General features: G+C 47.6%; 1 protein-coding gene across 4 annotated transcripts; it reads left to right on the top strand.

Moving 5' to 3' along the window:
- Nucleotides 1-35: 35 nt before the first annotated feature.
- POLI (DNA polymerase iota) lies at nt 36-25,576 on the top strand. 4 transcript variants are annotated; one of them, XM_081881442.1, is made up of 11 exons: nt 4,446-4,611; nt 6,730-6,776; nt 6,957-7,082; nt 8,052-8,216; nt 12,910-13,062; nt 13,144-13,380; nt 16,287-16,465; nt 17,970-18,061; nt 19,527-19,660; nt 21,772-21,974; nt 24,035-25,576. In XM_081881442.1, exons 3-11 carry the CDS (start codon nt 7,046-7,048, stop codon nt 24,839-24,841), a joined length of 2,007 nt encoding a protein of 668 aa, XP_081737568.1. In that variant the 5' UTR covers nt 4,446-4,611; nt 6,730-6,776; nt 6,957-7,045; the 3' UTR covers nt 24,842-25,576. The 4 variants fall into 4 exon arrangements, with proteins under 4 accessions (XP_081737569.1, XP_081737568.1, XP_081737567.1 ...); XM_081881443.1 differs by lacking the exons at nt 4,446-4,611; nt 6,730-6,776 and adding an exon at nt 36-259; XM_081881441.1 differs by lacking the exon at nt 6,730-6,776.
- Nucleotides 25,577-26,698: the final 1,122 nt, after the last annotated feature.

Below are 26,698 nucleotides of genomic sequence, written 5' to 3'. Positions count from 1 at the left end.
AGCCTCGGAATCCGTGTCATCGGCGCTCGGAACCTCGGGGTCATAGAGCCCGCGCGGCGCCGCCAAAGGAGGCGGGGAGGGGAGGGGGGCGGCACGCCAGCCAGCCAAGCGCCCGCCCCCCAGACGAGCCAGCCGGGCACATGCACCCGGCTCGGCCCGGAAGACCGCCTCCCCTGCCCTCCGCGCTCCAACTTTACGCGCGCCCCTCGCGCGGACAGCACAGAGGAGGCGAGTGGGCTGCGCAGCGCCGCCCTCCGAGGTCGTGCTAGAGGCTGCCGGGCTGCGTCTCTAACACCCCCCCCCTCCCCCGCATATTGGTAGGCTCCTCCAACTCCCATCAGCGCCGGCCAGCGCGACCAATGGTTAACGTCGACGTCTGGTGGGACTCAGGGTCCCCCGGTTGTTAGAGGGCGGGACTCGTGTGTGTTAGAGGGAGAGTGCGGTCCAGTGGTTAGAGTAGTCCTGCACGGCACGGGGTTGGGCTAGATGACCCTCGTGGCCCCCTTTCCGACTCTCTAGGGTCTGACCTGGGAGAACAGGGTTTGGTTCCCCGCTCGCGGGGCTGGCCCGGGGACAGTCGCTGCTCGTCAGCCCGACCTACCCCGCAGGGTTGTCGTGAGGATGAAGTGAGCAGGGGGAGGACCATGGGAGCCGGAGGGAAACGCGGGATCGAACTGCGACGGTTTCGTATTATCTTTATCATTAGTTGCATTTATTCGTGTCGCGCTGCAAAAATGTCTCAAAGCCACTTGCAGTTCTGAAAGCGCGCGTGATACAAAATGTAACTATAGTCAATAAAAGAAAATTGATATATGTGCTGTAAGACTTCGCTGTTTCCAATGGAGCTTTACTCCTAGGTAGGTGTCTCTACTTTCCAAAGGAGCTGGTTTAGGATTGTAGCCCGGTGCTCCAGTTCCCGCACATTTGGAATCTGGAGCCGAAGGTTTTTGCTGAGTTTACTATTTTAGAGAGCGCCCTTGAGCATGTGCAGAATGACCTTCCCAGTGGCTACCGCGAAGGGCTAGATCCCACAGTATAGGGTAAGGGCTTACTCCGAAAAAAGAGTTTCAATTTATAGGAAGCGCTTCTGAACATGTGCAAAGTGAGGAGCTCCAAATCCCACACATCTGGACTTAAAAAGTGGGGGTTTTCTCGAATAAAGACATTTAACATTTTTGAGAGCTTTCTGGCTAACGGAGAGGCACAGATCCCATACATCTGGTCGAGAGCTACCTCCGTAAAAGTTTAAACTTTTAGGCAGCGCTTCTGAGCAAGTGTATAGAATCACAGAATTGGAAGGGACCCTGAGGATCATCTAGTCCAACCCCCTGTTGGTTAGAGCGTGGTGCTGATAACGCCAAAGTTGCAGGTTCGATCCCCATATGGGACGTCTGCATACTTTTGTAAAGTGGATTTCCACACACGCACAAATGCACAGCTACTGAGGCGCTCCAGTTTCCAAATCTCTGGGTTTACTAGCGAGGTTCAAGGACAGAAGGAGTTCTAACTTTCAGGCAATGCTTCTGAGCATGTGCAGAGCGCTGTCCCCCCTGGCTCCTGAGCAGATCCATCACACACCGGAAATTGTGGGCGAGGTCGTGCATCTCCGAGAGCGGGAACTTTCGGGAAAACGAGCCGTCCGGATTCCGGACATCTTTAATTTTTAGAAACGGGGAATTGTCTGCCTGGGCGGAGCCCGCTGGCTTCTCTGAGCTTGCAGTTGGGCGCGGAGGAGACGGGGACGTGGAGCCGGTTCAAACCTTAGGCGTTGCCTACGTGGAAAAGCCAAGGCGGGGAGAGGGGAGAGGCTTCCTTCTGTGCCAGCCACGTGTAGATGCCTACAAGAGAGAACTGGGCATCTTCGCCCTTCTGAGGCTTAAAACAGCATCAGTGCGGTTTATTTGCCATACCGCGAATGCAAAACAGAAACAAGAGCAAAGTTACTTCGGCTGCGCCCTCATTGCAAATGCTTTAAGGCTGCAGTGAAAGCTACTTGGGCATAAACATGCAAGACCTCAGGTTGTTTATTATTTGAGCAAAATAAAAAAAATTCCTTCCAGTAGCACCTTAAAGACCAACTAAGTTAGTTCCAGGTATGAGCTTTCGTGTGCATGCACACTTCTTCAGATACACTGAAACAGAAGTCACCAGACCCTTCTATATAGTGAGAAGGTGGGGAGGGGTATTACTCAGAAGGGTGGTGGGATTGGGTGATTGGCAGGTAGCTGTGATGAGCCTGTTGACGACTCTTAACGACTGCAATAGGTCTTACAGGAAAAAGCAAGGGGTGAGAAGGTGAAAAATGGCTTTGTCATGTATAATGAGATAAGAATCCAATGTCTTTGTTCAGACCAGGTCTCTCCATGGTTTTAAGTTTGGTAATAAGTTGCAATTCAGCAGCTTCTCTTTCCAGTCTATTTCTGAAATTATTTGAGCGTAAGGCTTTCTGGTGAGCAAGCAGGTGCCAGAATAGGAAACTGCCTTATACCGAATCAGACGACGTAACTCACTGTCTTGCAGTGGTTTTCCAGGGTACCAGGCAGGGCTCAATGCCAGCCCTACGGTGATATGCTAGGGACTGGACCTGGGACCCTTTGCATGCATAGCATAGAATTGTGGAGGTGGAAGGGATACCAAGGGTCATCTAGTCTGACCCCCCTGCAATGCAGGAATATTTTGCCCAACATGGGACTTGAACCCACGACCCTGAGATTAAGAGTCTCATGCCCTACCCACTGAGCTACCAAGGCAGATGTGCTCTGCCACTGAGCTACAGCCCTTACCCAATGGGCCCACGGCACACAGGACGAAAATATTTCGCAAGGCTTCATGCAAAAGGCACACAGAGTGGTTTGAGAAAGCCCCACCCAGCTGGGTCAACCAGTGTGTGACTTCCCTATACAGAGGGTCAGGGAGAAGTGCAAGGCAATTTTAAAAAATGAATTATCTCCGCCTGCCAGTGAACTCTGAATTCCCTTCCAAACACACCTTTCTGCTTGGCCCTGGTTTATAATTTGGGGGAACAAAATGCAGATTCTTAGAAACTGTTTGTGGTGACCTCTAGACTCCTCTAGGATTTGCCATCCTGTTTCTAAGCAAAACCCACACAATTTGGCCTACGAAGGGAACTTGAGGCTTCCAGCTCTTGGGTGGAGAGGAAGGGAAGGTGTCTCTGGAACAGTGGTACCTTGGGTTACATACACTTCAGGTTACATACGCTTCAGGTTACAGACTCTGTTAACCCAGAAATATTACCTCGGGTTAAGAACTTTGCTTCAGGATGAGAACAGAAATCGTGCTCCGGCAGCACGGCAGCAGCAGGAGGCCCCATTAGCTAAAGTGGTGCTTCAGGTTAAGAACAGTTTCAGGTTAAGAACGGACCTCCGGAACGAATTAAGTACTTAACCCGAGGTACCACTGTGTTGGGAATAAAACAGAAGTGGAGGGCACCATCTTCACCCTAAACCATGCTCTGCTTTATGTGATGTGAGTTTCCAGGAGCATTTGCTTGACTGCAGCTGGAGACAGAATACTAGGTTGATCCGGTCTGATCCAGCCTTACTGTAATTTTTTTTTAAAGTGATTATATAAATGTGGAAAGGCTGAGGTGCCTGATCCACCTTGAGGCCCCATAAACAAGCTCACAACCTGTTACACAAGCTTAATTGCTCTCAGGTCTTGCTATCCTAAATACACTTGCCATGAGATTCCTGCATTGCGGGGTTGGGCTACAATAGGTGACCCTCGCGATCCCTTCCAATTCTTTGATTCTATGAGACCCATCACATATATTTAAAGGACTATGTCCCCCCCCCCCCCCAAGAATCCTGTTAAGGGTGCTGGTAACTCTCCTTCTCTTGAGGGGCAAACTATAGTTCCCAGGATTCTTTTGAAGTCACCTGCTTCAATTGTGCATTGAATATGTTTTAAATGTTTTGTGTGGACCGAAGCTTGATCCTAACTCAAGGCACTTTCGAATTGACACTTGCCCTAATAATCATAAATTAGAATTCCCACGCGACGCCTACTTGATCGGTATTGGATTTGAAACTGCTGAGCATATGAGGTTGTCTTGAAATATATTATTGTGTTTTCACGTGTGGACTTGCTTTGTTTGCTGTGAAATCGCTTCGGGGTATTTTTTTTTTTTTTTTCCTGGGAAGCAAGCGGTTCATCCATGGGCGATTATCCATTGTTGCACGCACGCCTTACTCGGAAGTAAAGCAGCGCCATTCCATCCAACGGGACTTCTCTCTCTGGTGTGCCATGTTCTGGCCCTCCGCCTCCCCTACAGGAATGAAGAGATGCGGGGCAGAGGGAGGACCTTGAACTTTAACCCGATCCGGATTAAGCCATGCCGACCGCAGAAAGACCAGACGCCGGAACGAGGAAGGAAGCAAGGAAGGGAGTCTCTTCGCGTAACTCCGCCTTCCCAGCTGGCCGGCCATGCGCAGCGCGCGGGCGAAGGTGGCGCCCGTTTGCCGCGGCCGCGCAGACGCCCCTCGCATCTAATGGAGGGGTCCGGAGACGACGAGGAACCGGATTGGCTTCTGCCGGAGCCCGGCTGCAGCCCTGGGAGAGATCCTCTTGCTGCTGGAGGAAGAGTCCCATGTAAACAGGGGCGAACAGTTTGGGGGGCGGGGGTTTGCTGCTTTGCTTCAACTCCGCCATCTACCGAGCTCGGTACAAAGCGGCGCAGGAAGCGAATTGGGCGCTCCGAATCGGAATTCGGACCCGCTCCTCTTTAGTCTGCCGGGGAGCTGGAAAACTGGCGCCTCTCCCAAGGATATCGGGAGCAGTTGTGGTCGCCTCGCTTCTCAAACGGGACGTTGTAGAACTGGGAGCGTTTCAGAAAAAGGCAAACGAAAAATGATCCGAGGGGATGGAGAGGTCCTGCTGCTTCCCTGAGACTAGATGGGCTCCTGGCCTGATCCTGCAAGGCTCTTCTGATGCCCTCTCAAAAATACAGAGAGTTCATTGCAGAAAGAGAAAGGCATAGCTAGAGGGGAATACAGTGTGAGAGTGCGGGCGTCGCTGCTAACCTTCGAGAAAGCAGGCTGAGAACAGCATGAGAGAATGGAATAAGGAATACTTAATGGTTTACTAACCCCAGTATAATTTTGCACACTTGCAAACTGCTGTGGACAGTCATTGGGGTGTATGCATGGGTGCAAGCTGCAGCTATGTGCAAGAGATCTGCAGACTGGCGTGCTAATTCTTAGTTTATTATTAATTGGATTTTATTACTCTCCCTCGAAGAGGAGCATTAGAAAAGAGCAGCAGCTCTTTTCTTCTTCTTCTTCTTCTTCTGGGCCACACGTTTAACAATAAAGAAATTGCTCATGCCACACTGATTTTATTAATTTATTTATAAGAAATACATTGGAAAATAAAAGGACCACAACTAGGATTGCCCTCGGTATGACTTGATGCTCTTGCTCTCATTTTTTAAAAGATACCCATCCATAGTCTGCAAATAATATCTCTCTATATACAGTGGTACCTCGCAAGACAAAATTAATTCGTTCTGCGAGTTTTTTCGTCTTGAGATTTTTTCGTCTTGCGAAGCATGGACTTTGGAAAAGCTTCAAAAATCACCAAAGTCTTCAAAAACCTCAAAAAAGGCTACCACACCACGTGCTATGAGTTGCTCCTCGAAGTCAAGTCGCAACTGCACCCCCTGCATGCACGGTTTTAAGAAAAAGGAAACAAACTTGCAAGACGTTTTCGTCTTGCGAAGCAAGCCCATAGGGAAATTCGTCTTGCGAAGCAACTCAAAAAACGAAAAACTCTTTCGTCTTGCGAGTTTTTCGTCTTACGAGGCATTCGTCTTGCGAGGTACCACTGTATACAGATACTATACAACACTACACTGAAATGTTTAAATGTTTCCTTGTCCTTGAATCTTCCCCAGCACACCTGTCATCCTCTCCTGCCACACCCTTTGAGAACCACTGCTATAAGGGGTGGGGGGGGGAAGCAGCAAACTTTTCCCCAAATCTGGTTGCAGCAAAGGAGGGAGCAACCTGCTTCTCACAATATTACCATTGAGGATCCTTTGCTAAAAGGCATTTGCCCCACCGTTGTGTCTTGGCTAGGGATGGAGGAAGATGTTACCTCCTCAGCATCCTCTCTCTCTCTCTCTCTCTCTCTCTTGAGCTTTGGACCCCACTTTGGGTGCCCGCCCCCCATGCAAAGGTGGTGCTGTGCTCTTATGAGAATCGGTGTGCAGGTTGCAGGATGTGCCCCCTTACAAAGATGGCAAGTAAGGGTCAATGGCGCTGTATCCTCTGTGAGATGCAAGGAGGAGACCCCTTGACCTCAGCCCAGTATTCCTGAAGGAGCGTCTCCACCCAGATTGTTCAGCCTGGACACTGAGGTCCAGCTCCAAGGGCCTTCTGGCAGTTCCCTCCCTGTGAGAAGTGAGGTTACAGGGAACCAGGCAGAGGGCCTTCTCGGTAGTGGCACCCATCCATCAGGTGTCAAGGAAATAAACAACTATCTTAGACATCTGAAGGCATCCCTGTTTAGGGAAGTTTTTAATGTCTGATGTTTTATTGTGTTTTTAATATCCTGTTGGAAGCTGCCCAGAGTGGCTGGGGAGGCCCGGCCAGATGGGTGGAGTATGTTGTTGTTGTTGTTGTTAACAAGTTGGCTTGAATCTGAATGTCTGTGAATTCTTTGCATCGTGGATTAACACTTTTCCTCCTTGCTGCTCTCTTAAAACAGCAGCTTGAGGCCTCAAAATTTAGCCGGAAGATGTTCTTGTCCCTATGGTAAGAGAAGCTTCCTTTCCAAATATCTGTTGCTTAGAAGGCTGTTGTTACAATTGCAGTAGCAGGGCCGATAGAACACTGGTAACTGTAGTTACAGCTGGTAAAATGTTAACATGCTTTAGCACTTGGTGGCGAAAACATGAAAAATGAATTAATCTCTGTTTTGACCTTTCACAGCAGCTTGCCATGGCAAAGTAGTATCAGCAGGAAGCTCTCAGCACCGAATCATTGTGCACCTTGACCTGGATTGTTTTTATGCGCAGGTGGAAATGATCTGCAATCCTGAATTAAGAAGCAAACCTTTAGGTAATCTCGTAGTTGACTGCTCTTCTGTGTATGCCTGCATTTTTCATTTTCCCCAAGTAATTACCGTATTTTCCGCTCTATAGGATGCATCGGACCACAAGAGGCACCTAGTTTTTAGAGGGGGAAATCAAGAAAAAATATATTATCCCCCCCCCCCAGCCCCAAAGAGCAGCGGACAGGTTGCGCGCAGCCTGTCCGCTTCTCCCAGAGCTCCTCCGGGCTGCGGGGAAAGCCCGGATTTCCCCCCCAGCCCCAAAGAGCAAAGAAGCCAAGACAGCCAGCGGGATCCATCCTGCTGGCTGTCTTGGCTTCCTCTTTAGCCCCGCGCAACCTCTGCAGCCGGGAGAGGCTACGCACAGCTTTGGCAGAAGCCAAGACAGCCAGCGGGATGGATCCCGCTCGCTGTCCTGGCTTCCTTTTTAGCCTCAGGGTTGGGGCGGGGGAAACCCAAGCTTCCCCCAACCCCAGCCCCCAGAACAGGTCAGGGAGTGGGCTTCCATCAGAGCAGAGTTACAGGTAATACCGTATTTTTCGCTCCATATGACACACTTTTTTCCTCTTAAAACTAAGGGGAAATGTCTGTGCGTCTTATGGAGCGAATGTGTGGTCCCTGGGGCTGGGGGGGGGGACCCGAGCTTCCCCCGACCCCAGCCCCCAGAACAGGTCAGGGAGTGGCGGCAAGGTTGCGCACAGCCTTGCCTCCGCTCCCAGAGTTTGCGGGTGAGTGCTCTCAAGAGTGAGTGCCTAAGGCTGCAATCCTAAATGCACTTGCTAGGGAATAAGGCCCACTGAGCACAGTGCAACTTGCTTCTGCTTAACTATGTGTTGATTTGTGTTGGATATTAATCTTGGAAATTTAAAAAAAAAAGGAGAAAAGCAGTACTGTGCGAGTTACTGAAATATACTTTGGCATGTTGAAAACTCCAAATGGATTGTTCATTTCAGCTGCTTCATTTCTGCCTCTTCCAGGTGTGCAACAGAAATACCTGATGGTCACCTGCAATTATGAAGCCAGGAATGCTGGAGTCAAGAAGTGCATGTCTGTGAAAGAAGCCAAAGAAAAGTGTCCAGAATTGGTGCTGGTTAATGGAGAGGATCTGACAAAATACCGGGAAATGTCTTATAAGTTAACAGGTATCTTCACCTTGACAGGTTTTTTTTTTTAAAAAAATATTGATACAGCAAGAAAAAAGAAAAAACACAAATACCAAATTACACACAGGAATAACCATAGACACATAATTTTCTTAGCAAACAATAAAACATATATTGGTCTTAACACTAAAGACCCAACCTTCGTCTATTCCATATTTCGATTTCATATTATTGCCATCACAGACTTTTATCATAATTAAACTTTTTCTTAATATATCTAATTCCTTATATCTACCTTGCAACTATTACTGAAGTTCCTCGAATGCTGCAACAGAATTTAAACTACTATATTTATTTTTCAAATATTCTTTGAAAACCTCCCATTTTAAAACAAGTTCCTGTTTTGATTTATTCTTTATTTTTTCTGATAGACCTTCTAATTCGGCATATTCTGTCAGCTTTTGGATCCAATCTTGTATAGAGGGGATTTCATTACTCTTCCATTTTGCCGCGATCAGAACTCTTGCTGCCGCCGTCGCGTATAAAAAGATTTTTAACAATGTGGAATTGGCAAACTTTGTCCTAACTTTCTAGGTTTGGATTTATATCCTTCCCTATTCCAGTGGTTCAGCCATGAGTACAGAACTCACCTCTATGACCTGGGGAAGGGACTACCGTATTTTTCGCTCTATAACACGCACCCGACCATAACACGCACGTAGTTTTTAGAGGAGGAAAATCCGTAGGCATGCCACCTGTAGGCATTCCCTCCACAACACGCACAGACATTTCCCCCTACTTTCTAGGAGGAAAAAAGTGAGTGTTATGGTGCAAAAAATACGGTATATCCAATTAGGAGAGTAAGTTTCCAAGCACAATTCAAAGTGTTGGTGCTGACCTTTTAAGCCCTAAAAACAGCCTCGGCCCAGTATATCTGAAGGAGCGTCTCCAGCTCCATCGTTTAGCAAGGACACTGAGGTCCAACCCTGAGGGTCTTCTGGCAATTCCCTCCCTGTGAGAAGTGAGGTTACAGTAAGTTTACCAGATTTTTTTCAATGAATCCGGGGACACTTTTCAACTTCAATGGATTTTGTATGGGGACTGATTTGTAAATCCGGGGACTGTCCCCGGGAAATGGGGACGCCTGGTAACCTTAGGTTACAGGGAACCAGGCGGAGGGCCTTCTCAGTGGTGGTGCCTGCCCTGGGGAACACCCTCCCATCCGATGTCAAGGAAATAAACAACTATCTGACTTTTAGAAGACATCTGAAGGCAGCCCTGTTTTGGGAAGTTTTTAATGTTTGATGTTTTGTTGTGCTTTTATTCTGTTGGAAGCCACCCAGAGTGGCTGGGGAAACCCAGCAAGATGGGCGGTGTGTAAATAATAATAATAATAATAATAATAATAATAATAATAATAATAATAATACTGCGGGAGGCAATGGAAGACAGGAGTGCCTGGTGTGCTCTGGTCCATGGGGTCACGAAGAGTCGGACACAACTAAAAGACTAAATAATAATAATAATAATAATAATAATAATAATAATAATAATGCACTCTACCTGCAGAAGGTCCCAGGCTCAGTATTTGGCCTCTACAGTTAAAAAGATCCGATAGTAAGTGATGTAAAATGTTCTCTTCCTGAGACCCTGAAGAACCACTCCCGATCAAAGTAGAAAATACTGGGCCATAATGGCAAATAATCTGAGCTGTCATAGGATAGCTTCATAGCTTCCTTTTATAGGACCCCTGCAGACTAGGTTTCTATTGCATGTTTATCTTGTAACATGTTCTGGACACAAAGTTGGGTTAGTGGTGGATTTCCTCTTTGCTAGTTGCTCTGAAATGCTTTCCCTGACACTGCCATGTTATTGTCGTCCAGAGGGGCTAAAGCACAGCAAGAAAAATAAACCAGAAGATTTGTGCGTAGTATGACAGATTGAGTAATTTCACTAGGAAATAATAATAATAATAATAATAATAATAATAATAATTTTTTATTTATACCCCGCCCATCCGGCTGGGCTTCCCCAGCCACTCTGGGCAGCTTCCAAAAAAAAAAAAAAAAAAAATACTGTAATACATCAAACATTAAAAGCTTCCCTCAACAGGGCTGCCTTCAGATGTCTTCTAAACGTCTGGTAGTTGTTGTTCTCTTTGACATCTGGTGGGAGGGCGTTCCACAGGGCGGGTGCCACTACTGAGAAGGCCCTCTGCCTGGTTCCCTGTAACTTGGCTTCTCGCAGTGAGGAAACCGCCAGAAGGCCCTCGGAGCTGGACCTCAGTGTCTGGGTAGAACGATGGGGGTGGAGACGCTCCTTCAGATATACTTGAATATTATGAAATGTGTACCAATTGGAAATGAAGCAGTGTGACGGCCCCAAAACCTTTGCAGGTGCAAACAGTATTGAGAGCAAGGTGGTCAGGAGATGTGAAGCCCACTAGGGAAGAGCAGATAAGGAAAGGACTTTGAAAGATGCGAGCTCTGAAGGGGCTTCAGGAGTCATGCACAAGCAGGGAAAAGATGAGGTGCATAGGCTTCAGCTGTGGAAACAGCTTGTGTCTCACACCTCACCCTCTTGCTCCTCCTACTTTTGTTGTAATGTGTGGACATTGGCTGGGGACCTCGGGACTTGAGGAATCTTCCCAAGGTCCTGTCGTGGTGATGTCATAAAGTTGCCTTGTGATGTGTGCATCTCCTGGAAGCAGATACATCCCTCATCGACAGCTTACTCCCTTGAAATATAAAGTTGGAGTAATAAAGGGCCTGAAACTTAACAAAACGTTCTCTTTTATTGCATTTAAAGTATTTCTTTCTGTCTCTTCATGGCTGAAGCAGTCCCAGAGTGCATTGAAATCAATGCACAGTGAAAACAGGTTGGGTGGAGGGAGGGTAATAATAATAATAATAATAATAATAATAATAATAATTAATATTTATACCCAACCAGAGCCGGGCTCAGGGCAGCTAACACCAGTAAAATTACAGTAAAAACATAATGGGGGGGCGGGGAACCCAATTTAAAATACAGGTCAAAATACTATTTAAAATGCAGCCTTATTTTAAAAGTAGCCCATAGATCAAAAACATAAGGGGAGGGAAACATAAGGATCAGACTGAATCCAAACCAAAGGCCAGGTGGAACAGCTCTGTCTTGCAAGCCCTGCGGAAAGTTGTCAAGTCCCGCAGGGCCCTAGTCTCTTGTGACAGAGCGTTCCACCAAGTTGGGGCCAGTACTGAAAAGGCCATGGCCCTAGTTGAGACCAATCTAACCGACCTGGGACCTCCAAAATGTTGTCATTTGTGGAATAACATACAACCTGCAGAATCATGGCAGCGATCCTCTCCTCAAAGCCTGGGGAAATAAGTCGCAGCTCAAGCCTGCCCTTGTCTACTCAGAAGTAATGCAGTGGGACTTGCTCCCTGGCTAGTGGGGTTCGGATTAGGGCCTGAGCATTCAGCTGCCACCAAAATCTTGTTCATTTCAATCAGCCTTGCAAAGGAGATGTTTATTGTGTTGGCTTTGGACTTGAAAGCTGTGGGTGGAAGTGCCAACTCTATCAACTCCCCCAGGTCTCCTTAAGCAAGATGCATTGTCTCACTGTTGCTTCCAGTCTAAAGTGCTCCATATACCATATTGGCCCGAATATAAGCCACACTCGAAATAAGCCGTACCTTTAAAATTCAAGGGGAAAAAATAAAAAACAGACAATACCTGAATATAAGCCGCTCCCTTAAAATTCCGCAGGCACTCACACCCGTTCCGTTCTGCCGTATGTCTGTTTCAGCAGCGATATTGTAAAAGCCATTTTTTGTAAGGTTGTGAATTTAAGCCACACTTTAACTTTTCATGGTCGGAATTTGGAGTGGGGGAATGTGTGGCTTATATCCAGGTCAATACAGTAATATGGTTGCTGTGAGAATGGGCAGAATGAAAAACAAATAGAAGAATAATTATTTTATTAGAAAAATAATTTTGATCTGGATTGATCAGGTATGGTAGACATTATGGCGGGCTGGCCTTCCAACTTTCCTTACATCAACGGAGCAATGCATTCCTGTGTTTATGTTTAGCTTCCAACCCAGGCTGCTGAGTGTGGGGACCCCGAGCTGAAAAGTGCATCCTTCAGGTCTGGACTTGGACCCATCTGCCTCTATTCTTTTTCAGTCAAAGAGAAGGTGATTATGGGTTCCTCAAAAGAGCAGTTCAGAAATATTAGGCAACCTTGTCAAAAAGTGTCAGGCCTAGTCTATGGTCAGCAGTCTGTGATGAGCCTTGGATTTTTCTATTAAGGAGGTATTAATTTTCTTCTTCTCCCTGTAAGGTAAAGGTAAAGGACCCCTGGACAGTTAAGTCCAGTCAAAGGGGTTGCGGCGCTCATCTCGCTTTCAGGCCAAAGGAGCCAGCATTTGTCCACAGACAGTTTTCCGGGTCATGTGGCCAGCAGGACTAAACCTTTTCTGGTGCAACAGGACACCGTGACGAATGCCAGAGTGCACGGAAACGCCATTTACCTTCCCGCCGCAGTGGTACCTATTTAACTACTTGCACTGGCGTGCTTTCGAACTGCTAGGTTGGCAGGAGCTGGGACAGAGCAACAGGAGCTCACCCTGTCACGGAGATTCGAACCGCCGACCTTCCGATCAGCAAGCTAAAGAGGCTCAGTGGTTTAGCCACCTGTGTCTCCCCTCCACTAGCTCAGTTAAACACTTTGTTGTTTTGTCTACAGCCTTGTTGGAAGAATTTACTCCCCTGGTGGAAAGACTTGGATTGGATGAAAATTTTGTGGACATCACTGAGATGGTCGAAAAAAGGCTGGGACAATGGAAAAAAGATGCCTTTTCTCAAATCTCTCTCTCAGGCCATGTATATAACAATCAGAGTAAGTACCTCACCCTTCCTAAGCGAGGTTGCTTGGCCTGTTAGGTGCACCTCTTCATAACGCTTTCTGTTTGCTTCTCAGCTGTCGATTTACATGATCCAGTGCACATACGATTGGCTGTGGGGTCTCAGGTGGCAGCGGAGTTGAGAGCAGCCATGCACAGCAGGCTAGGCCTCACAGGCTGTGCAGGAGTGGCAACTAACAAATTACTCTCCAAGTTGGTGTCCGGGACCTTTAAACCAAACCAGCAAACTGTTCTGTTACCGGAGGGTCGGCAGGACCTCATGAACAGCCTTGACAACGTCATGAAAGTGCCTGGTAAGATGGGGAAGGGGAGATTCCTCTGCTCCAGTTAGATGTGCACTCACCTGTATAGGTTAGGTTTAAGAGGAGGGGGATTGGGGAAGAGGTTTCTTCTTTTGAGTGGGTGGCGGGAAAAGAGAAATTCTACCTTGGTTTATTCTGTACACACATTGTGTGTTTTTTGTGTATAATATTTTTATTAAATTTTCTGTTTTACAAATTAAAATATTCATTTAAACAACCTCAAAATGTCAATGATTTCCCTTCTTCTCTTTCCATATTTTTCATATAATAAATCCCTGCATATTTTACATAAACTAAACCGTTCAGTATTCCATTATTACATCCATCAAAACATATTTACACTGTTGAGTTTATCATAATGCTGTCAACGTTTTCAAGTATATACAATTTCCCCCCATATATTCAATAAACATTTTCCTATCTTCTTTAAACATATGTTCTTCTTGTTCTCTTATTCTATATGTTAGGTCTGCAAGCTGCGTGTATTCCATCAGTTTAAGTTGCCATTCTTCTTTAATATATACAATAATATATATATACAATAAAATATATACAATAAAGGAACTGGAGGCCCCTCGACTGTCCTCGGGTACAGTATTGGACCACTTTGACCGGATATCTCCAGCCGATGTGGACAGACTCCTCCGAGCTGGAAAGCCCACCACCTGTCCTCTTGACCTGTGCCCGTCATGGCTGATTAGAGCGTGTCCAGACGAGGTGCGGGCCCCCCTGGGGGATATCATCAATTTGTACCTTGGCACCGGGATATTCCCAGGGGAACTGAAGGAGGCAGTGGTGCGTCCGCTCTTAAAGAAAACATCATTAGATCCCTTAGATCTATCCAATTACCGCCCGGTCTCGAATCTTCCATCCCTGGGTAAGGTGATTGAGAGAGCAGTTGCTGAACAGCTTGGTAGGTTTCTGGATGAAACATCTGCTCTGGATCCATTCCAGTCCGGCTTCCGCGCTGGTCATGGGACCGAGACGGCTCTGGTCGCCCTAACAGATGATCTCCGCAGGCAGCTGGATCGAGGCGGGTCGGGGCTGCTGATTTTTCTAGATGTCAGCAGCCTTTGACATGGTCGATCACGAACTCCTGGACCACCGCCTTGCCGACGTGGGGATCCAGGGCACAGTCCTTCAATGGCTGCGTTCGTTTCTCTCTGGTCGGGGACAGAGGGTGGCGCTTGGGGGGGAATTGTCATCGCGCCACTCCTTGGTGTGTGGAGTGCCTCAGGGTGCGATTCTCTCCCCGATGCTTTTTAACATCTTTATGCGCCCCCTCGCCCAGCTTGTCCAGAGTTTTGGGCTGGGTTGCCATCAGTATGCTGATGACACCCAACTCTATCTGTTGATGGATGGCCATCCTGACTCGGCCCCAGACACACTGGCGAGATGTCTGGAAGCTGTGGCTGGATGGTTACGTGGGAGCCGGTTGAAGTTAAATCCTTCAAAGACAGAGGTCCTCTGGCTGGGGCGGGACGATATGGGATTGAGGGGGCAACTCCCATCTCTTGCGGGGGTGCAATTAGTGCCAGCACCGTCCGTTAAGAGTTTGGGTGTAATCTTCGATACCTCCCTCTCTATGGAGGCGCAGATTACAGCTATAACAAAGGCGGCATTTTTTTCATCTCCGCCAAGCTAAGCAGTTGGCCCCTTATCTCTCTCGCCCTGACCTAGCCACTGTGATCCATGCGACGGTCACCTCCAGACTGGATTATTGTAACTCGCTCTACGTGGGGCTGCCCTTGAGACTGACCAAGAAACTCCAGCGGGTGCAGAATGCCGCGGCGAGACTCCTTATGGGGTCTTCGCTGCGAGATCACATTCATCCGGTACTATACCAACTGCACTGGCTCCTGGTGGAGTACAGGATCAGGTTTAAGGTGCTGGTTTTAACCTTTAAAGCCCTATACGGCCTAGGACACTCGTACCTACGGGACCGCCTCTCCTGGTATGCCCCACAGAGAAACCTACGGTCTGCAAATAATAACATCCTCAAGGTCCCAGGTCTCAGAGAGGTTAGGCTGGCCTCAACTAGAGCCAGGGCCTTCTCGGCTGTGGCTCCAATCTGGTGGAACGCTCTGTCACAAGAGACTAGGGCCCTGCGGGACCTGACATCTTTCCGCAGGGCCTGCAAGACAGAGTTGGTCCACCAGGCCTTTGGTCAGGGCGCAGCCTGACTCCCTCCTCTGGCAACCTGCACAGAATTTTGCTTAATCGGTTGCCATTAATTTGATTTTAATTAATTTTTATAATGAAATATTTTTAGAATGTGTGATTATTTGATTGTTTGATTATTTGATTATTGTTAGCCGCCCTGAGCCCGGCTTCGGCTGGGGAGGGCGGGATATAAATAAAATTTATTATTATTATTATTATTGGGACCTTGCTTGCTTTCCATTCTGGGGCTAACAAAACATGGGCTGTAGTCGTGGCATACATAAATAACTTCTTTGGACAGCTGGGAATTTCAATCTGAATTATCTCGAACGAAAAGGACTCTGGTTTTGTTTTTGTTTTTTTGGAAAAGCACTTTTAAACTTTTTTTTTTTATTCATTATGAATTATTTCCCAATACTCTTTTACCCTTTTACAGGTCCTATTCTATACACACATTGTTACCTTTCTTAGTGGCTGAATACCTATCAATCTGGAAGCAAAAAAGGCCGTTCAGAAATAAGGGACCAGTTTTTACATACTAAGGGGACTTCCTGGGTTTTCTTTCAAATAAATAAATATGCTTGTGGGCATGCCTGAAGCCTCCTGCTGTCTTTGAATTGAGGACTTCCTAGTTCAAGGCCAGCATTCCATTCCATTTCATGCTAGTATACTGAGAAATTTGCACTCCCCTGTCTGCTCCAGTGCTTGTAGAGTGAACTATTTCTCTTTTGCAGGTATCGGCTATAAAACAGCAAAGCGCCTTGCGACGCTGGGAATCACCACGGTGCGTGACCTTCAGACGTGCCCGACTGCAATCCTAGAGAGAGAGCTGGGATCTTCAGTTGCCCAACATATCCAGAAGCTCAGCTGGGGAGAAGATGATTCCCCAGTCAACCCATCGGGGCTCCCTCAGGTATAGAGGAAAACACAGATGCTCAAGGTCTTCCCAAGAGCCAGTGTGGTGTAGTGGTTAAGAGCGGTAGACTTGTAATCTGGGGAACTGGGTTTGCGTCTCCGCTCCTCCACATGCAGCTGCTGGGTGACCTTGGGCCAGTCACACTTCTCTGAAGTCTCTCAGCCGCACTCACCTCACAGAGTGTTTGTTGTGGGGGAGGAAGGGAAAGGAGAATGTTAGCCGCTTTGAGACTCCTTCAGGTAGTGATAAAGCAGGATATCAAATCCAAACTCCTCCTCCTCCTTCTCCTCCTCCTCCTCTTCTTCTTCTTCTTCTTCTTCTTCTTCTTCTTCTTCTTCTTCTTCTCTGCCTCCGTTCTCAACATTCTGCCATGCACTAGTCACTGGGGGCGGAGAACACTTTCTCAGCCCAGGTCCCACATTCCCTCACGGCGGACAAAGGCCAGAGGCAAAGATGGGCAGAGGAATGGATGCAAATCTAGATCTGTGTCATAGGTTCTATTCCAGCCACCCACACATGAGCTGTTTCAATGCAGACCTACCTCTCCCCAAGAGGCATTAAAAGGTAAAGGGACCCCTGACCATTAGGTCCAGTCGCGGACAACTCTGGGGTTGCGGCGCTCATCTCACTTTATTGGCTGAGGGAGCCAGCATACAGCTTCCGGGTCATGTGGCTAGCATGACTAAGCCGCATCTGGCGAACCAGAGCAGCGCACAGAAACGCTGTTTACCTTCCTGCCAGAGTGGTACCTATTGATCTACTTGCACTTTGACGTGCTTTCAAACTGCTAGGTGGGCAGGAGCAGGGACTGAGCAACGGGAGCTCACCCCGTCACAGGGATTCGAACCGCCAGCCTTCTGATTGTCAAGTCCTAGTCTCTGTGGTTTAACCCACAGCGCCACCCACGTCCCCAAGAGGCATTATCACAGATCAAATAATTTCCATCCCGGCAAAAGCTTTGAAATGGACATTGATGTTGAGGGTTGTGGCCCAGGAAGAGTCCTGAGGCCGGACAGAGATATCTGGAGAGAGTGAATCTCCCCACCTCCCTGCTTGAGTTTTCTTGTTTTGGGGATCTGTCTGTCTCAAGAGACAATGGAGTGTGCCATCGGGGGTGAAGTCAAACCATTGCGTTAGCAGCAACAAAATGACCTCCTCAGGGCACAAGTCTGGGCAGTGTGTCTGGAGGTCCTGGGCTGCCCAGATGACAATACCCCCCTCTCGGCCTCACTGATGTGGTCCAAAGGAAAGCAGAGCAATACATTTGGTACTAGCTTGGCTGTGATTCATCAGAAGTTTGACTTACTGTACTTGGTTTCCCCAAACGCAGTATTTCAGAGGTGATTTCACAGCATGTAAATCTTAAAGAACAAAGATAGTTGGGTGAAAAATCAGCCTGTGCATAATGCACAGATCCATGGTTTCCTCATATTTTTTCCGACCCATTTGTTGTCGCTGTGGTATTAACAATTACAATAATGGTTTTTTTAATGTTCTGCAGTCTCTCAGTGACGAAGACTCCTTTAGAAAGTGCTCTTCCGAAGCCGAAGTGAAAAAGAAAATTGAAGAGCTGCTTGCTAGTCTTCTGGACAGGTGACCTTACTGTGGAGTAACTTATCAGAAGAGATGCACCTGGGCATAAGCTGAAATATCTCTTATAAAATACAGTGGTACCTCGGCTTAAGTACTTAATTCGTTCTGGAGGTCCGTTCTTAACCTGAAACTGTTCTTAACCTGAAGCACCACTTTCGCTAATGGGACCTCCTGCTGCTACTGCGCTGCCGGAGCACGATTTCTGTTCTCATCCTGAAGCAAAGTTCTTAACCCGAGGTACTATTTCTGGATTAGCAGTGTCTGCAACCTGAAGCGTATGTAACCTGAAGCGTATGTAACCCGAGGTACCACTGTATGTATTTTTGACTTGGCTATTATCATGCATGTTTGTGTCATTTGTCCTGCCAATGGCTGTTGCATTCAAATCAAGCAGGACTGGGGAACTGCAAGCACAGGGCCTAAATGCCACCCCTCCAAGCCTCTCTCTGTCTGGGCCTCTTGCCCAGGCCATGTTTCTTCTCCCCAGGTCTTGCCTCTCAACAGCCTCCTCGAATGCTGTTGCCTGGCGTGTGTCTGTGCAGAAGCTTTTGGCTTGTCAAAGCAAGAGTTGGTTCTGTTGCTCCGCCCACCACTGGCACATGACACTTGCTCTCCCCGCCCCCCCCCCACGTCACCCAGGAGGGAATGGGTTACTTCCATTCACAGATGGAACTGGAGGTCAGTGGAGGCTTCCACTGGGGTCAGATGTGATGTGGTATTTTCACCAATGTCCCTTGAGCAGCCTTCTGCTTGACCTCTCATGCTGTCCCCCAGTCCTCCAGAACAGGTTTTCCAGGGGCAAAGTAGCTACAGGAGGAAAGGGAGATTGGCAAAAGTCATCCCATCCCCTCTTTCTGCCAGCAGGAGCCACTCACAAGATCAGGCTTCCTCATAAACTTGGCCCTCCAGATGTTTTGAGACGACAGTTCCCATCATCCCTGGCCACTGCTCCTGCTAGCTAGGGCTCATGGGAGTTGTAGGCCAAAAACATCTGGAGGGCCGAGGTTGAGGAAGCCTGCCAGTAGAACCTAAATTTGAATCTCCTGCCAGTAGAACCTAAATTTGAATCTCCCAAAGCACTTGGTTTAGTAGTGTTGATAAAAGTGTTGCTTTCTCTCCTTTGGCTGAAGAAGCTTCCCCAACCCTCCCTCCCCCCTCCCTCTCTCTCTCTCTCTCTCTCTCTCTCTCTCTCTCACACACACACACACACACACACAGTTTGTGGCCCCCAGCAAATTACCTCCCAAGACAATGTGGCCCTTGATGGGGTGGGGATGTCACCCAGCTATCTATGTAGCTGAAGCTCTTGGAGTATTTCTGCAGTGCTGTAAAAATGCCTGATAGGGTTTAGTTTTCTTGAGCCAGGCGAAACTGAGATGTTTGGGAAATGGTGGGCATGTCAGCCTCTGTCTGCTTCTCCATGTTTGTTTGTTTGTTTGTTTGTTTGTTTGTTTGTTTTGGTTAGGTTATACAAGGATGGAAGAAAGCCACATACCATAAGATTAACAATCCGGCAGTTTTCCCCTACCAATAAATGGTTTAATCGGGAGAGCCGCCAGTGCCCTATTCCATCGCATGTGGTCCAGAGGATCGGAACAGGTAACTTGCCTTTGGGGGGGGGGACTTCTCCTTCAAGATGCGTCTTGTGCCACCATTGCATGCTTTTCAATGATTGGTCAAGATAACCTCCTTGGAGCTTTGGTTGAGTTGAGCGCCTTCCCTCCTTGCTGGGTTGCTTTTCTGTTCTGTCTGGTTTTGTTTTGTTACCAGTTGGTTTTGTGGCTTTGTTTTCTGATGTTTATTATGATTTTGTGCTTGCTGCAGTTGCGAGATTTTTGTATCCTGACCTGGGACTGTTCCGTTAAGGCTTTTAAGTGCAAATAACCAATCTGAAGAATTGTGTCCAACGAAATTGTACTTCGAGTAGACTCATTAAAATTAATGGAGCTAAGTTAGTTGGGCCCATTAATTTATATGGGTCTTCTGTGAGTAGCACTAACACTGGGTGCATTTCTAAACAACTGAGGTGCAGAGGCTCATCACACTAGCCATAGCAAATCCTCCAAGGAGAGGAGAAAACTGCTTGCATCTTGATCCGTTACATAATGCCTCCCTACACACACACACACACACACACACCCCAGCACATAGCACAATACTCTGTTTACCAGTATTAGCTGACACTGAGCTGGAAAATGATGGTGTTGTGGTTCACATGTTGGCCTTGCGCTGGGGAGAGCAGTGTACATGACTCAGGTCAGCATTCATTTTGCATTTCATTCTAATCAAGCACTATTGTGCAATGAAGTATGGTCATTTAAACCACTTGAGGAACCCTAACTAAGGAGAAAAGCATCCAGCCTCCCTACAGCAAAGAGCAGCAATTACCTAGGCATGACAGAAAATGTGTTAGGATTGCAGTCATGATGTTTCTTTGGGAGTAAGTTCAGTATATTCTTGGGGGGCACAGCTTCTTCATCCCAGGCCTACAGGTAGCAACCATTTCTTATCTACCATTTCTAGATGGCTATCTACCATCTATCTATTTCTTATCTCTTTGTTCCTAGCACCCCTCACTCTCTCTGTCATAACATACAGACTCTCCTGGCTATAAGGACTGGGAAGTATCTTCAGAGTCCCCTCTGAGCCAGCGTGGTATAGTGGTTAAGAGCAGTTGACTCGTAATCTGGTGAACCAGGTTTGATTCCCCGCTCCTCCACATGCAGCTGCTGGCTGACCTTGGGCCAGTCACACTTCTCTGAAGTCTCTCAGCCTCACTCACCTCACAGAGTGTTTGTTGTGGGGGAGGAAGGGAAAGGAGATTGTTAGCCGCTTTGAGACTCCTTCGGATAGTGATAAAGCGGGATATCAAATCCAAACTCTTCTTCTTCTTCTTCTGAGTCTTTCCTTGCCTCAGTGCCCTGTCTCTTCTCCTTAATCCTCCCTTCCTTGCTCCTCTCTCTCAGCTCTTTGCACTAGAGATGACAAAGCATCACTCTGCCCGTCCCCAAAAGAGATTAGGCCTTCAAGTGTCTGACGTCACTCCTTGCAAAGGCCGAAGGTCTTTGCAAATCTGCCGTACAATTATTTTGGGAAAAGCCTGATGCTCCCTGCTCCAAGGTGCCCTCCTCAATTTACTTTGGGGGCAGGGGTAAGGCAGAGATAGTTTTAGGTTCTCCCAGTTGTCACTGAGTATACTCTCTTCTGGTGACTAGCAGTGTCCACAAAAACTTCTGCCTATCCCTTTCCCTACTGAACACCCACCCACCTATCAGTTGCCTTGCATCCAGGCTTCCTATATATTGTTTTCAATGTTTTGTTTCTCTGCATCCTGGGCTTCAGACCACCCTTGTATCCCACCCAAGCAAACAACTTTCCCTTCCTTCATAGAAACGTGGAACTGAGCATTGGGTGCCAGCTCTGGCAACGGGTATTGGAGGCATCGTTGTTACAAGTACCATAATGTATAAATCGGCATTAGCCAATCTGGTGTCCACCAGATGTTGTTGGATGACCACTCTCACGGTCCCTGACCATTTGTTATGCTGGCCGGGGTGGTGGGAGTTGGGAGTCCCAACATCCAGAGGGTACCATGCTGTCTCCCCCAGTATAGATGATCTTTACTGGAATTCTGGTGCAGATCTTGTTTGACACTGTAAACCGTGTGTAACTTCAGGGTGGGTTTCTCCTGCTTCAATGTTCACATCCAGGTGACTCCAAAGTCAAGACACACCTGGTTGCTCTCCTGATGAAACTGTTTCATAAGATGATAAACGTGCAAGTTCCGTTTCATCTGACGCTTCTGAACGTCTGCTTCTCCAGCCTCAAGGCCCCTCCTGCTTCCGCCAAGCAGACTATTGGGTTTTATTTAACTCGTTCACCACCCTCTTCCAGCTGCAGCAAAGTCATTCCTGTAAGTTCAGAACTGTATTTCTTTTTTGTAAATCTATAGAGAGAGAGAGAGGTGTTGCCTGCCCTGTCCCAAAGAAATGTTTACTTAAATTCACCAAGAAATAGCTGAGCTCCTCACCTATACTTTGTGGACAAGAATCTCATCCAGTACACCAGCTTAGCCTGTTGGTACTGGATGTGTCGCCACCACAAATACAGTATAGGTCAGCAGTGGCCAACCTGGTGCCCACTGGATTACAACTTCACAATCCCCTGACCATTGGCCATGCTGGCTGGGACTGATGGTAGTTGAATCCAACAGCATATGGAGGGTATCCAGTTGGCTAACCCTGGTATAGATGGTCCCTATCAGAATTCTGGCACGATCTCAACAGCAGTTTGTTTTTATAAATGAGTAATGTATGTGTAGAGCAGGCAGACCAGTGAAAATATTTCTGGACTTACTCGCAAGAGTAGGGTTCAAGGAGCAATTAGAAGAGATTGACAGTCAACTGAATGATGCTTGCTGGGTATCTCAGTCTACCTTTGCCAAGCTAATGCTGTCTGCAGATGTTTTGGACTACGACTCCCATCAGCTCTAGCCAGTGTTATGGACTGGTTGGATGCAGAGGAATGGTGGGAGGAACTGGCTGGGGAGCCAGCAACAGGGCTCAGCAAGTTGGGACAGTCTGTGGCAGAGAGAAGTCAAGAATCAGAGGGAGAAGCAGAAGTACGAGAGTGGAAGGAGGGAGGTCAAGAGGCAGAGATGAGTCAGGCTGGTGAAGTTATAGGTGTCTCCCCCCCCCCCGCTATGACAAGCTCCCCTCCCCCCTGTCTGTCAGGCTTTGGGAACTTGGCTCCCCACCCCCCAGGCTGTAGATAAGCAGGACAAAGCGAAAGGAGTCTCTTACCATTTAAAGAGTTTTTAATGATCACAGCAAAAGAACAAAGCATTGATTCTCGGAATGAAAGTTCTCCCAATTAAGGTTCCCACCCACTTCCCCCCTAGTCACTTCTGCGCCCTGCAATCTGATCTCACAGCCACCGTGCTTTTTGTGTAGCCACCTTATCTGCTCAACGTGGCCTTGGGCTGATAGGCTGGACACTTCCCAGTGAGAGTCTATTAGCTCTCTCTCTCTTCCAGTTCTTCTTCTCCTAGCTGTCCCCCACTCAGTTCTGCCCAGCTGTTGTCTTCCAAACTACTGTATTTTTCGCTCTATAAAACACACCAGACCATAAGATGCACCTAGTTTTTGGAAGAGGAAAACAAGAAAAAAAATATTCTGAATCCCAGAAGCCAGGACAGCCAGCGGGATCGCTCCGCAGTGATCCTGCTTGCTGTCCCAGCTTATGGGATAGCTGCGTACAGCCTCTCCTGGGCAAGGGGAGCCTTCATCCTCTCCTGGGCAAGGGGAGCTCTTTAAAGAGCACACGGAGTGTGTGTGCGGCTCTTGGGGGCTTTTCCTGCCTGCCTCCCACCTGCATTCACTTCATAACACACACACACACATTTCCCCTTACTTTTTAGGAGGGAAAAAGTGCATCTTATGGAGTGAAAAATACGGTATGTCCCTCTGCAAACCGCTGTTCCAAATCTATACTGCTCCACTGCTCCTGGGCAGCTTTGGGATCCTGGTCAGGAGCAGGGGGAGGTGGGAGCTCCCACCATTTCTCATCAGAGCAATACTCCTCAGCACTCTGACACTGACTTGCAGAACCAGGAGATGTATGAAACAGGAGGAGCAAATACAGACCGGCCGCAGGCGCAGTCTCTGATTGCTTGCAAGAAGCCCTGGAGAGGGGGAGGTGGGGAGCTTTAGTCATGGCAACTTATTTCATGGATTAGGCCCTACTACAGGGCATGAGCTGCTGTGCTCATTAGGCTCGAAACCCAGCCAAGTCTCTTGAGCATCGTGCTTCGCTAATAAAGAGTTAGCCCCAGCTTTAAGCTGTGTTATTTACGGACTAACTCTGCGACAGCCAGGCTGGGGCTGGTGGAAGCTGTAGTCTGAAACATCTGCTCCGAGCACCAGGTTGGCAAATAATGTTCTTGCACAAAAAATTATGTCATTTGTGTTGCAGGAAACAGAAGGTATGGGTGCAGGACGAATAACTTCAGGAGATAAGCTGGACTGCTGTGAAGCTTCCTCAGAGGTGAGGGGTGCTATAAAAGGTCGACTGGGGTCCCCAGACCTCCTGAAAGATACTGGCCTTCTTGAGTTCCCGCTTCATTTACTTCCTGATGGCATTGACTGCAACGTGTTTAACCAGCTTCCAGCAGACATTGAGGAGGAGATTATTTCTAGCCAAATGAGAGGAGATTCTACAGCATCTCTACAGGAACGAACATTATGGGTCCCGAGGGAAGGAATTTCGGCTAAGGCACAAGACCAAGCGAGCCATGCGTCTTTGATTTCTGGAAGCATCCAACAGGACATAAGCTCTTTGGCATGTGGGGGCATGGCATCCACCAATGACAAGCCACCGCTAGCTGTAAACACTTGTACTCCCAGCTGCCCTCTAGAAACTGGTGAAAATGCCTCAATTGCTGACGCTACTGAGCATGTTAAAAGCTCACCCCCAGTTCCATCTCAGCCTTCATTTCTGCACCTTTGTATTCCAGAGGGGCAGAAACACCCAGACAAAGAAGACAGCAACCAAGGTTGGAAAGACGGTTCAAAACTTGTCCTCCCTCCCAATATTGATCCCCAAACCTTTTCCGAGTTGCCTACAGAGATGCAGAAGGAACTGTTGGTGGAGTGGAAGAGCCAGGAGCTTGCCTCCAAGCTGCGGGCTGGCAAAACTCAAAACAGGCTCAAAAGGGAAAAGAAAGGGCTTCCTTCAGCCCCCCACTCAAACAGTTTGTTAAGATATTTTAAACCCAAATGATCACCAGATACACTGGGTTATCAGTGCAGTGTTGAAACTAAAGAAAATCACATGGCTGAATTCTAGGATGGTGCCATTTCTGACAGCAACTGGAGAAGAGGGCTTGTTTTGTTTTGTTTTGTTTTAGTGCACCCTCAAGTTAAATATATAGATAACCTCCCTGCACATGGACAACTAGCTCTTGTCTAGCTTTCTCCCCAATGTGCTACTTTGCTACATGATAAGGGTTTGCTTCTTTAATATGTTGGGAGTGCTTAGAAAATGCAGCTACCCATATGCTATCTGCTATAATTGGGAAAGAACCTGACCATGTGATTTTGATGATTTGTGCAGGTGAACATTAATCCAAAATCCCTTTTCTTTGAAATGTAAATTGCTTAAAACTCTGGAGAAGAGGTACAAGAAAGGGAAGTGTGTGTGTGTGTGTGGGGTAATATTAAAGGAACACCCCCAGGAAATATTGCTCCCCCTACTCTCACCGTCAAGCACATTGTGGTGATGAGGTTTCTGACCTCTGAAAAGGCAGGTGAGAATATGGGATGGGCAAGGAAAAGCACATAACAGGAGAGACAGACATGAGTAGATGGAACTTGGTGGACCTAGATCCTCTGGTAAGGCAGGGTGATTCAGAAAATGGGGTTTTCCATTTCCATCCTCAAAGTGGGGGTAGTTGACACAAACACAACCAGAATTTTTCGTTCATAAACACAATATAAGTGTGTTATTAACCATGGAGTAAGAGTCTGAATTCTTATGACAAATAAACGTCTTCCCACTTATGTGTAGAGCAGGTCTAAATACTGTCAGCTTCCTGGAACTAAGCTTGTGTTCCTTAAAGAACTTGGAAGCTGGAAGAAATTTTACAGGTGCACATGTTCCTATTTTAACATTTATGCTGTAAAGGCACTCCGTGCATGTGTATTTAGGAGTAAGCGCCATGGTTTTCAAGGGGGTTTACTCTCAGGTAAGTGTGTGTAAGTGACTTTGTCAATGCAGCCTTCATGCCAAACAGTCATAAGGACCCAAGTAACTCACGCCCATAGTGGTTGTGGTCAATATATGTTGTGTGAATGTATATATGTGTATCCCCAGCATTGAGATCAGGATATAATCTGGGGCTGCTGAGTCTCGCAAGTGGAATTAGCATAACTGCACCCCTCACATCTCTCTCCTAACAAATGTCATCAACCAAGCCTGAAGCCAGACTGAAATGGATCCACATTTTCAGTCTCCTCGAAGCATGCCTGAAGTGGGACAGCTGCCATGTTCTCAAGCACATTGCCCAAAAGGGACATTTGCCATTGGGCAACAGTTGTCTAACACTTCTGGGTCCAGAGAGGTCCTCTAAGGAAGAGATGCACCACAACCACCACCTCCTTGAAGGCAGATGGTACCTCCCCCTTTTCCAATGAAGCCTTGTCCACTCTCTGGACCCACCCAGTCAGCACCCTACAGCTAGCTATAACAAGCCAAGGTAGGCATTAGTCAAGGGGGCAGGTGGTCAGCTGTGCTTATCCAAGAAAATTGTCCTCATCCTCAGGCCACAAGAAGATAAAGTGGTCCAGAAGGAGAAGATGGTGGAGTGGATTCCTCCAGTGTGGACTTGCTCCAACTGTGGCATCCTACTCTGCCTAGATCTGAGTGATTTTGTCCCTAAAGTGCCTTGCAAGGTTGTTACAGCAGACCTCTGAAGGAGTCACAGCAAAGCCAGTGTGGTGTAGTGGTTAAGAGCGGTAGTCACATAATCTGGGGAACCGGGTTCGTGTCTCCGCTCCTCCACATGGAGCTGCTGGGTGACCTTGGGCCAGTCACACTTCTCTGAAGTCTCTCAGCCCCACTCACCTCACAGAGTGTTTG

Source organism: Podarcis erhardii (genome assembly GCF_964252035.2).
Source record: "Podarcis erhardii genome assembly, chromosome: 11".
NCBI classification, from domain to species: domain Eukaryota; kingdom Metazoa; phylum Chordata; class Lepidosauria; order Squamata; family Lacertidae; genus Podarcis; species Podarcis erhardii.
Note: the sequence above shows the minus strand (reverse complement) of the source record. Positions and strands in the feature narration are given on the sequence as shown.

What these genes read in the sequence shown, in the direction of transcription:
- POLI (XM_081881441.1), top strand. Translation starts at nt 4,512, where the DNA reads ATGGAGGGGTCCGGAGACGACGAGGAACCGGATTGGCTTCTGCCGGAG. An exon ending in AATGTCTTATAAGTTAACAG is followed by an intron (nt 8,217 to 12,909) that starts GTATCTTCACCT and finishes TTTTGTCTACAG; the next exon opens with CCTTGTTGGAAGAATTTACT. An exon ending in GGTCCAGAGGATCGGAACAG is followed by an intron (nt 19,661 to 21,771) that starts GTAACTTGCCTT and finishes GTTCACATCCAG; the next exon opens with GTGACTCCAAAGTCAAGACA.